We start from the raw sequence: 11,715 nt of genomic DNA on the forward strand, positions 1-11,715 counted from the left end.
TAATGAATGTAATTTTAGGTGTCGCAGGAAGAACTAGGTGTGATCAAGTCCTACAATCTGAAACCGGGAGGAGATAAGATTCCTGTCACCAACCAAAACAGGAAGGGTAAGTGAGAAGTTGACAGATGCCAAAGAAAAGACCACTGTCCTTCAGTAGCTTGGGATATCTAACAGTACACTGCCTTTCAGACTATGTGGCAGTTGTTTGTTCTCTCATAGTTGATTGTTTGATTATTCTTGTCTTTGCAGAGTATGTCCAGCTGTACGTAGATTTCCTGCTGAATAAGTCCATTTACAGGCAGTTTACTACCTTCTACTATGGCTTCCACAGTGTGTGCGCCTCCGACGCTTTGATGGTAAGAATGTCAAGACTTCTGGGCTTCCCGAGTGGCACAGTGGTCTAAGGCACTGCATCCCAGTGCTAAAGACGTCACTACAGATTCGGGTTCGAACCCAGGCTGTGTTGCAGCCGGCCGCGACCGAGAAACCCATGAGGCGGCGCACAATTGGCCCAGCGTCGTCTGTGGTAGGGGAGGGTTGGCGGGCCGGGTGCATGCACGCTGACACGGTTTCCAGTTGTACAGTGTTTCCTCTGACACATTGGTGCAGCTGGCTTCTGGGTTTAGTGAGACAGGTCAAGGGCAGGCAGGGGTCAGTAATCCAGATAGGTGGGGCAAAGGTACAGGACGGCAGTCAGGGTAGGCAGAGGTCAGTAATCCAGATAAGTGGGGCAAAGGTACAGGATGGCAAGCAGGGTCTGGGCAGGCAGAAAAGGTCAAAACCGGGAAAACTAGAAAACAGGAACAATCGAGAGACAGGAACAGAGGGAAAACCGCTGGTAGGCTTGAAGAAACAAAACGAACTGGCAACAGACAACCAGAGAACACAGGTATAAATACACAGGGGATGATGGGCGACACCTGGAGGGGGGTGGAGACAATCACAAAGACAGGTGAAACAGATCAGGGTGTGACAAAAAAGGGTTACAACCATACCGGAACACTTTTTTTGTGCTATATACTGTATATAACTTTTTTAATGGTTCTTTATAGAACCTTAGGAAATAGTTATTTATAACAGCTTACAGGTTCCATTTAGAACCTTATGAGTATGGTTCTTTATAGAACCTTCAAAAAAGGGTTCTGCTAGGGTTAAAAGCCAAAGAACCACTATCTGGTATTATTTAGAACCATTCTTTTTTAGTGTGTATCACTGAAAGTGAAAGGACATAATTTGTTGTGCTGCATTTCAGTGCCAGCTGGTCCTGTTTGAAGTGTCAATAGTGTTCAACTCATGTAGAAAGTTCCTGATTAGGCAGCATAGGGAGAAACGTGAGGTCCATTTTGCATTTACATTTTACAGAGAGGCAATGAGGAGTTGAGGCTAGGCTGTGTGTGCATGAAGGTGTGTGAGTGAGTGTACTGTTCCTCGCTGCCTGCTAAATGTGTTCACAGAGCTCCCCTCCCCCTCTCTTGACATAGGCATCCTAACAGGGATTTTTGTGTGCTCTGTCTCCACCCTGTAACCAGGGCTCTTTGGGCCATAAGGGGGAGGCTCGTATGAGTGGCCTATAGAAAGTGTACGTGGGAACCACAATAAATGACAAGAGTGACGTCCTTCCACGAATATAAATCAGACAGACCACAAAGCTTCTGTATTCATGCAGAACCAGGCCAGCTTTATGGTTAGATTTGCATGGTTTGACATGGGAGGATCTGGCTCTCTCTGGTCGTTATCAGTTGCTTTCCCATTAGCTAATTAACTGTTTCCTTGCTGACCTGCTGACGGAAACCGATCGGCATATTGTGGAACTAACAATGAGTGAAAGATGGACCACACCAACCGTCTTTGATAGGCAGGCCACGGTCCGTATCCAGACCCGTACGGACCACGGGTCCCCAACAAAAAATACGATTTTGTTGTAATGTTTGAGTCACTCAGATAACATATGAACACATTAAGAAATGACAAAATGTGTAGAATAGCAGGAAATAATCTTTAAAACTACAACATTTTCTCTCCAACAATAAGAGCAGTGTAATCAGTTTGTGTCTTGAACAGTGCTTGTGTTGGGGTTGGAGTTTGTTACTAACTGAATAATTACCATATCAATCCAGACCTTTTCCACCTAGGACATTTGTGTGACTGGACCTTTTCAAATAGTATTTGAGTACCCCTGGACTACACCAAGTAATCAATCAATTAGAATCAATAAAAATTGACATGATTATGTAACGAACGTCGTCGGGAGAAGGAGAAGACCAAGGTGCAGCGTGGTAAGTATTCATAATCCTTTTAATAAATACGAATACTAGAACAAAAAAACAACAAAACGACAAACGAACAGTTCTGCAAGGTGCAATACACAAAACAAAAAACAACTACCCACAAACACAGGTGGGAACAGGCTACCTAAGTATGGTTCTCAATCAGAGACAACGATAGACAGCTGCCTGATTGAGAACCACACACGGCCAAACACAAAGAAATAGACAACATAGAACACCAGACATAGAATGCCCACCCCAACTCACGCCCTGACCAAACGAAAATAGAGACATAAAAAAGGAACTAGGGTCAGGGCGTGACAGTACACCCCCCCAAAGGTGCGGACTCCGGCCGCAAAACCTGAACGTATAGGGGAGGGTCTGGGTTGGCATTTCACCGCGGTGGCGGCTCTGGTGCGGGACAGAGACCCCGCTCCACCTCTGGCTTGGCCCACTTAGGTGGCGCCTCTAGAGCGGGGACCCTCGCCTCCGACCCCGGACTGGGGACCCTCGCAGCAGGCCCCGGACAGGAGGGCGACTGGCAGCTCCGGACAGGAGGGCGACTCTGGCAGCTCCGGACAGGAGGGCGACTCTGGCAGCTCCGGACAGGAGGGCGACTCTGGCAGCTCCGGACAGGAGGGCGACTCTGGCAGCTCCGGACAGGAGGGCGACTCTGGCAGCTCCGGACAGGAGGGCGACTCTGGCAGCTCCGGACAGGAGGGCGACTCTGGCAGCTCCGGACAGGAGGGCGACTCTGGCAGCTCCGGACAGGAGGGCGACTCTGGCAGCTCCGGACAGGAGGGCGACTCTGGAGGCTCCGGACAGGAGGGCGTCGCTGGAGGCTCCGGACTAGAGGGCGTCGCTGGAGGCTCCGGACTAGAGGGCGTCGCTGGAGGCTCCGGACTAGAGGGCGACGCTGGAGGCACCGGATTAGCGGGCGTCGCTAGAGGCTCCGGATTAGAGGGCGTCGCTAGAGGCTCCGTACTGACGGGCGTCGCTGGAGGCCTCGTGCCATAACTCCTCACTGGAGGCTTCGTGCCATGGATCCTCACTGGAGGCTTCGTGCCATGGATCATCACTGGAGGCTTCGTGCCATGGATCATCACTGGAGGCTTCGTGCCATGGATCATCACTGGAGGCTTCGTGCCATGGATCATCACTGGAGGCTTCTTGCCATGGATCATCACTGGAGGCTTCGTGTCATGGATCACCACTGGAGGCTTCTTGCCATCGATCATCACTGGAGGCTTCGTGCCATGGATCATCACTGGATGCTTCGTGCCATGGATCATCACTGGAGGCTTCGTGCCATGGATCACCAGTGGGCTTCTTGCCATAGATCATTACTGGAGGCTTCGTGCCATGGATCACCACTGGAGGCTTCGTGCCATGGATCATCACTGGAGGCTTCGTGCCATGGATCATCACTGGAGTGGAGAGACACACAGGAGGCCTGGCTCTGGGAGAAGGCACAGGACTCACCAGGCTGGGGAGACATGCAGGAGGGTTAGGGCTTAGCACAGGCACAGAACTCACCAGGCTGGGGAGACATGCAGGAGGCCTTGTCCGAGGCACCCGATGCACTGGGCCGTGGAGGCGCACTGGAGGTCTCGAGCAACGAGCCTGCACAACCTGTCCTGGCTGGATACCCCCTGTAGCCCGGCAAGTGCGGAGAGTTGGAACAGGCCGCACTGGGCTATGCTGGCGAACCGGGGACACCGTGCGTAGGGCTGGTGCCGTATAACCCGGGCCGAGGAGACGCACTGGAGACCAGATGCGCTGAGCCGGCATCATCCCTCCTGGCTCGATGCCCACTTTAGCCCGGCCAATTCGAGGAGCGCACCGGGCTATGCGTGCGCACTGGGGACACCATGTGCTTCAAGGCATAACACGGTGCCTGCCCGGTCACTCTCTCGCCACGGTAAGCACGTGGAGTTGGCTCAGGTCTCCTACCTGACTCCGCCAATCTCCCCATGTGTCCCCCCCTCCTACAAAAAATTCTGGGGCTACCTCTCGTGCACGTTACCTCGAGCCAATTCCTCGTAGTGTTGCCGCTCCGCTCTAGCTGCCTCCAGCTCCTCTTTCGGACGGCGATACTCTCCCGGCTGTGCCCAGGGTCCCTTGCCGTGCAATATTTTCTCCCATGTCCAGGAGTCCATTACACGCTGCTTGGTCCTTTGGTGGTGGGTAGTTCTGTATCGAACGTCGTCGGGAGAAGGAGAAGACCAAGGTGCAGCATGGTAAGTATTCATAATCCTTTTAATAAATACGAATACTAGAACAAAAAAACAACAAAACGACAAACGAACAGTTCTGCAAGGTGCAATACACAAAACAAAAAACAACTACCCACAAACACAGGTGGGAACAGGCTACCTAAGTATGGTTCTCAATCAGAGACAACGATAGACAGCTGCCTTTGATTGAGAACCACACGGCCACACGACAACATAGAACACCAGACATAGAATGCCCACCCCAACTCACGCCCTGACCAAACCAAAATAGAGACATAAAAAAGGAACTAAGTTCAGGGCGTGACAGATTAAAACAGACTGGAGTACTGCAATTAACTGTATGTAGTGAATTTTCAGATGAGCTGACAGCGATGGAAATTCCCCTCATTGTTTTATTGCGGTCATTGGTATCTGTCTGGGCAAGGACTCTGCTGCACTTCCAAAAACAAATATTTGACTGTTCAATTATCTGTTTGCTGTACGTGTCACTGAATGCCAGAGTTGGTATTTATGCCACAGCTGAACCGATCACAAACCACAGTTAAACATTCATTTAATTATTTTCCTGGTGCAGCAATTTTAGCATGCATGCTGAGTCTATCCATTTTGAATAGGAATCTAATATGCATTGTTGGGTTTTAAATAAACCGAGTAAAAAACTCACGGACGCTTAGTAAAGCTCAAACCAAGTTTATTCACCCGCTGGGTCATACAGCTGCATAAGACCAAAAATATTATAACGATTCTCGTCGGCTGAAGGAAGAGTGGACCAAGGTGCAGTGTTTAAAGTGTTCATAATTTAATCCAAAAACCAAATCGAACAAAAACAACAAACAGGAGAACGAAAGCGAAACAGTTCTGTCTGGTGCAGACACAAAAACAGAAAACAACTACCCACAAAACACAGGTGGGAAAAGGATACCTAAGTATGGTTCTCAATCAGAGACAACGATAGACAGCTGCCTCTGATTGAGAACCACACCCGGCCAAACACATAGAAATAGACAACATAGAACAAAAACATAGAATGCCCACCCCAACTCACGCCCTGACCAACCAAAATAGAGACATAAAAAGGATCTCTAAGGTCAGGGCATGACAAACATATTCACACAAGTACTGGTATTTAACCCTTTCTCCTATGCTGAGTCTCTTACACATCTGAACAGCCAATACATCTCTATTGCTAATAGAACCTTAGTGATATCTGTTCTTCCTTACTTCATCTGACCTGACTCCTCCCCATAGGATCCCTGATGTCCAACAATAACATATTCTCACAGAATGTAAAATGTCTAAATTCCCCTCTCTCCCTCAGTGACATGAATAAGGATACTTCATATTTTCAATTTAGAACTCAGAACCCATCAGAATATAACAGGAATATAATTTTAAACAGAATACAATGCAGTGCAATATCAGAATCAGTAATACTATGTCATTTGTCGCAATGACTAAACTTGACGGGGACTCAAATGACAAATGTCCCTGAGCTTTTTGTTTTTGCACTGAGACTAAAACAAAAATCCCTATTTCAATCTTGGTAGGACTTGCTACTTAATATGCTCTTGTTGCACCAGCACCAACATAGAATTTGCCATTAGTTAGATATATGCAGTACTGCTTCTATTTTTAGTTCTGTTAGTACAATCTATTAGTTCTCTCAGGCGATTTTTCCTCTTAGCTTTCCAAGGCAGTGCATGCTCATATGAACAGGCTCATATTGTACATGTATTTTCATGCTGGTCAGTGAAAGTGGGACGGAAACATGTACTGTACATGTAGGAAAAGTCAGCTTTAGCCCCCACATGGCCCGACGCCAGTGAATGCAATCGGCTTTCAAACCAGCTCCTTGATACAGTTACGCAATGGTTGTCTACGCTTGCATTAATTATGCAACACTGCTGTGACAGCAATAACTCATTGGCTGTCTAGTGGGGTGAGGGGAGAGAGGGAAGATGGGGGAGAGAGGAGAAAGGGAGTGTGGCAGACCACAGTTTGGTCTGTCCCAGATTCTTCAGTAACTCTATACCTCAGCTGGATCTGGCCATTGGCTTGGCTTGCTCTAGCTAGTCATCGGGTTGCATTTATGTTTGCACTTCATGAACAAGGTGAAACTGTGCTGCTGTGAGGCAGTCTTGCAGAGCGTGCACTGCCTGACACTGCTGTCTGGGTGTGTTTGGATAAAGTGGAGTCATGATGTGATAACACAGCTAGCACACAACTTTCTGAGAACCATATGTTTCTTTGCGCTTGGTGAGAGCGTTGTTGTCCTATGGTTATTTGGCATATAACCTTGCCACAATGTTCTGGGAATGGTGCAGGATACCCAGCGAGCACATAACATTCTGAGAACCATATGCTTCTTCGGTGGGAATTTTAGTACTACGTTTTCTACAGGTTTCCTCATGGTTCTATTTAAAGTCATGTTCTCAGAACGTTCAGAGAACATTAAGAAACAATATTTTTCTGTCGGAATTTCAGTACTTCAGCATAACGTTTTCTGCAGGTTCTATTTTAATTAATGTTCTCTGAACATTAAGAAACCTTTCCATAAAAAAAAAAACAAGAAAACATTAGTTATGTTCAAAGAAAGTTCTAAGAATATTATTTAAAAACATACACATTCCATTCTCAGCGTCAACAAAACTCTCGCTATCCTCTATCTTTTAGTATTTATTCGGATTCGAGGCAGCGGCTACTGTTCCTGGGATTCAAACAGGAAACAACACAACAAATAAAGTACATAATATACATAAATATACATAGCACTACATTTACATTACAATTTAGCCATTCAGCAGAATTTCCCATCCAGAGCGACCCTCAGCTAATGCATTCATCTTAAGATAGACAGGCGAAACAACCACATGTCACTGTCGTATCCCAACCACGTATCACATACATAATACAATGCATAATACAATACAAAATGCATAAAAAGTGTCTGTGTCTCATCACAGTCCCCGTCGTGTTTTAAGGTGTTCTTTTATATGTTTTTTTATCTGTTTTTATTGCTAGTTTGAGTTACCTGTGGTGGCAGAGAGTTTCATTTAGCCATTGCTCTATTTAATACTGTCTATTTCCCAGCCTCTGTTCTGGACCTGGGGATTGTGAAGAGACCTCTGGTTGCATGTCTCGTGTGGTACTGATGAACTCCGAAATGTGTGCCAACTGCTTGAACAGACAGTTCGGTACCTTCTACACATCAACATTTCGCACAAAGACCAATAGTGATACAGTCAATCTCTCGTCAACTTTGAGCCAGGAGAGATTGATGTGCATGTCATTGATATTTGCCGTCTGTGTACATCTAAGTGGAATGCGTGCTGCTCTGTTTTGGACCAACTGCAATTTGCCTATGTGCTTCTTTGCCACACCTGACCACACAACTGGACAGTATTCCAGGTGCCACAAAACTAGGGCCTGTAGGACCTGTCTGGTTGACTGAGATATCAAGAAAGCAGAGCAATGTTAAGTGTGTTCAGGTGTGTTGGCCACGCCCACTAATTGGCCACACCTGATCTTAATTAGTGATTGTTTCCTTTAAAATGGGGTCTGTTTGAATAGACTAAAATGAATAGCTTTGTATGAGTAAAAAAAAACTTGGTATTCTAGCACCATCCAGGTGGTGCAGTGGACTATTCCATGATTAGTAAACAGAAGATCGTAGGTTCTAATCTCACATGCCTCAATAAAAAAAAAAATGTGTTTGCATGATTAATATTGATTAATTTCTATCTGTGCTTAGAGTTCAAAACAGTTCATGCTAGCTAGCAGTGTTATTGAAACATGTTCTCAGAATGTTATTTCTTTACTTAAGTAAAACCTCTCAGGAAAACATCCAGGGAACCATAGTAAAGGTTCTCAGAACCTCAGCTTTACCGGTCAGGACACTTATGGCTTCGTTCCCAGAACCAAAGGAAAACCAAAAACGTACATTCCCACAACATCCAAGGAACCAAATGTGCTAGCTGGGAAGAGTGCATGGGACTGAAAAGTGGTCAAGGACAGAGTAATACAGAGAAAATATGCAACTATGTCTATTAGGGTGTGCAAAATGAGGCCAAATGTATCAAGTTTGCAACTTGATAATGCTTGCATAATGTGTCTGATTAATACTTTAGACAGTGTGTGACACAACAATCCATGCATGACACTACCATAGTCATGCACTGCTCTGTTTAAGTGCAAATTTTAGTGCAATATTGGGTCAATAAACAGGGATTCATGATTCAGACCAACATGGTAGTAACTCCTTGTCTTGTGTCATGCAGTAGTCAGGTTTTAATGGACAAACTCCCATGGTACTAGCACTGGTTGTCTTGTGAAATCCTGCAGTTTCACTGGAATCCCATTGTGTCCTGTAGTTTCATATCCTGCAGTTTTACTTGTCAGACTATTGCGATAGTGACTCTGTGTCTTGTCCCTCTCGTTGTAGTTACTGAGGCCCGAGGAGGTGGAGATCCTGGTGTGTGGCAGTCCCAACCTGGACATGAGCTCTCTGCAGAAGGCAGCCCAGTACGAGGGCTACAGCAAGACTGACCCCACCATCAGGTACTATAAACCCATCATCATATCAGTCATTGTGTAAAAAGGCCTGATGTCTCATAGATATTAAAGCCACAATCCTGAGTTTCTAAATGACCATTGAACAGCAGGAAATATCCCAGATGGTGCATCTAATTAAAGTAGGTCCTAATGATTGTGCCTAACCCTAACCTTAAAGTAAATAATCTAATGTGTTACTCCGTCTACGTGGTCAGGGCGTTCTGGGACGTGGTGCTGGGATTCCCTCTGAAGTTCCAGAAGAGGCTGCTCCACTTCTCAACAGGAAGTGACCGCGTCCCCGTGGGAGGAATGGCCGACCTCAACTTCAAGATCTCCAAGATTGATGCCTCCACCGACTGGTGAGATACTGCAGATGTCCTCACTGTTTTCTTTCTTATTCATTGTAAACATGTTTGAAAGTACTAAAAGCAGACCTCCTTTATTCAGTTGGCATTGTCACATTTGATTTATACAGAACAGCAACTGTGAACAAACGTGAATTTATCGTTGACCCTTTCTTCCTTCCAGGTTGCCTATATCTCACACATGTTTCAACCAGATCTGCCTGCCACCATACAAAAACAAAAAAGAACTGAAGCAGAAGTTAACTATTGCCATTTCAAATGCGGAGGGATTTGGACTGGAGTAAACTCAGATAACGACAATGGTTAAACTGCCATTTATCTTTGGATCGTGGTCAGTAGGGTGTGTATATTTGAACATGTTCAGACATGCTACCAGTAATCTCTCAGCTTCAGTATTTCTTAATAATATACTTAACAAATCTGTTTCTGTAGAATATTGAGTGAAAGTTACATTACAAGTATAGCCTTCAAAGCTCTCCCGTTTCTGCTATAAATACCTTTGCCTTTTGGATATCAAAATGGACATGGAAAATGTTCTGCCCAGTCCATTAAACAATGGAGTTGTTTATTAAAGTCAGAGGTTGAATGTAGGTCAGAGCAGGGCTGGGTTGATCTGTGATAAAACAGTTAAACAAACAGTCTGCCAGTACTGTGGTGTCAGCTCTTAAAGTGACAGAGCCCATCTCTCCTCCTGAACAGAGTTCTTTCCCGCCTCTCATTGACAAAAGCCTTTTCAGGCCTAAGATTTAAATCATTCCGAGTCTGATGGTAAATTATGAACACAGATATTATCTTGTTGGTATTTATACTAATATATTTTGTTTTCAGAGGTCTCAGAAGTTTTGAAACATTTGGAAGACGTTTCTGTTATGTTGTTCGTGAGCAGAGTTTTTAGACGACCCTTTCTGGATGTTTTCATGTAGAGCATGAAAGGGAATTAAGCTTCGGTAAGGTTTATCATGTTGGGGCGGCAGGTAGCCTAGTGGTTAGAGTGTTGGTCCAGTAACCGAAAGGTTGCTAGATTGAATCCCCGAGCTGACAAGGTAACAATCTGTCGTTCTGCCCCTGAACAAGGCAGTTAACCCACTGTTCCTAGGCCGTCATTGTAAATAAGAATTTGTTCTTAACTGACTTGTCTAGTTAAATAAATAAATAAATACAGTAGTTGTGCTGGTATATGGCTATTATTGATGTGGGAACTTACTGTGTACCTCGTTTGCTTACTCCCACATCGTCGGTGATGCCTCTCTGTACAGATTACATCTCTTGGTACAGTTGGCATATTGTATGGAGAGGTATGAAATAGTTACAAAACACCAATGAGATCACGATTGATATCAAGGCAAGTATGAGTTCGGTGGACCTCACACACCTGCAGGTTAAAACGATGAGACGAATTCATGAAATGTACAGTATCGGGAACTATGTCATGTGATTTAATACTGTTGTATAGGGATCCTTTTGTAAAGTGGTGACACTTGTGTGGTAGTTAGCTCGCTCAGGATGTCCATATTTCATGGACTGTATGATTCTTCTAAAATGATCTTGATAATAAAAATAAGGTCTTTGTTGAAACAGATCCGTTGTCCTGTTGCATGTGGTGTCCAATTAACCAAAGGTTACCAGGCTTAGACGATCTTGCCTTACATTGAGTCCTCCCTCATCACTCTTTCTCCTCAGGTAATGGACACTTACACTAAAGATAGACTGCCTGTGCTTCTCTAACAGGAGCAATCTGTTGGGTTGATTTATGAGCCCAGGTCAACTGTTTATAGTTCTCCCCAACAGTGAGGAAGTGAAGTTGCAATGCATACCACCAACTGTGATGGAATGGAAGTTATTTAAAGTATACTGCATAGATAACTATTTACATCTCATCATTGAATGTATATGTTGGACATGGGGATTTAGTCACAGTTAAGTTCAGTGGAGGCTGCTGAGGGGAGGATGGCTCACAATAATGGCTGGAATGGAGCGCATGGAATGGCATCAAACACATGGAAACCATCCTCTCCAGCCATTACCACGAGCCCATCCTCCCCAATTAAGGTGCCACCAACCTCCCGTGGTTAAGTTATCCTGTACTCTAGAAAACATATGAAAGGGTCTGAATACTTATGTAAATGTGATATTTCATTTTTTTATTTGAAATACATTTGCAAAAATTTACAAAAAACTGTTTTTGCTTTGTCATTATGGGGTATTGAGTGTAGATTGAATTATTTTATCCATTTCAGAATAAGGCTGTAACGTAACAAAATGTGGAAAAAGTCAAGGGGTCTGAATTCTTTCTGA

General features: G+C 45.0%; 1 protein-coding gene across 8 annotated transcripts in view; it reads left to right on the forward strand.

The window, feature by feature from the left end:
* Nucleotides 1-10,999, forward strand: part of LOC129830442 (probable E3 ubiquitin-protein ligase HECTD2) — a 35,166-nt gene extending 24,167 nt beyond the window's left edge. For all 8 annotated transcript variants that reach the window (XM_055893061.1, XM_055893291.1, XM_055893100.1 and 5 more), the window contains exons 17-21: nucleotides 19-106; nucleotides 250-356; nucleotides 8,946-9,061; nucleotides 9,271-9,414; nucleotides 9,584-10,999. In XM_055893061.1, the coding sequence (XP_055749036.1) occupies nucleotides 19-106; nucleotides 250-356; nucleotides 8,946-9,061; nucleotides 9,271-9,414; nucleotides 9,584-9,704 (576 nt within the window). In that variant the 3' untranslated portion in view covers nucleotides 9,705-10,999. The remainder of the gene's footprint in view (nucleotides 1-18; nucleotides 107-249; nucleotides 357-8,945; nucleotides 9,062-9,270; nucleotides 9,415-9,583) is intronic.
* The last annotated feature ends 716 nt before the right edge of the window (nucleotides 11,000-11,715 follow it).

This window comes from Salvelinus fontinalis, chromosome 1, assembly GCF_029448725.1.
Source record: "Salvelinus fontinalis isolate EN_2023a chromosome 1, ASM2944872v1, whole genome shotgun sequence".
Lineage (NCBI taxonomy): Eukaryota > Metazoa > Chordata > Actinopteri > Salmoniformes > Salmonidae > Salvelinus > Salvelinus fontinalis.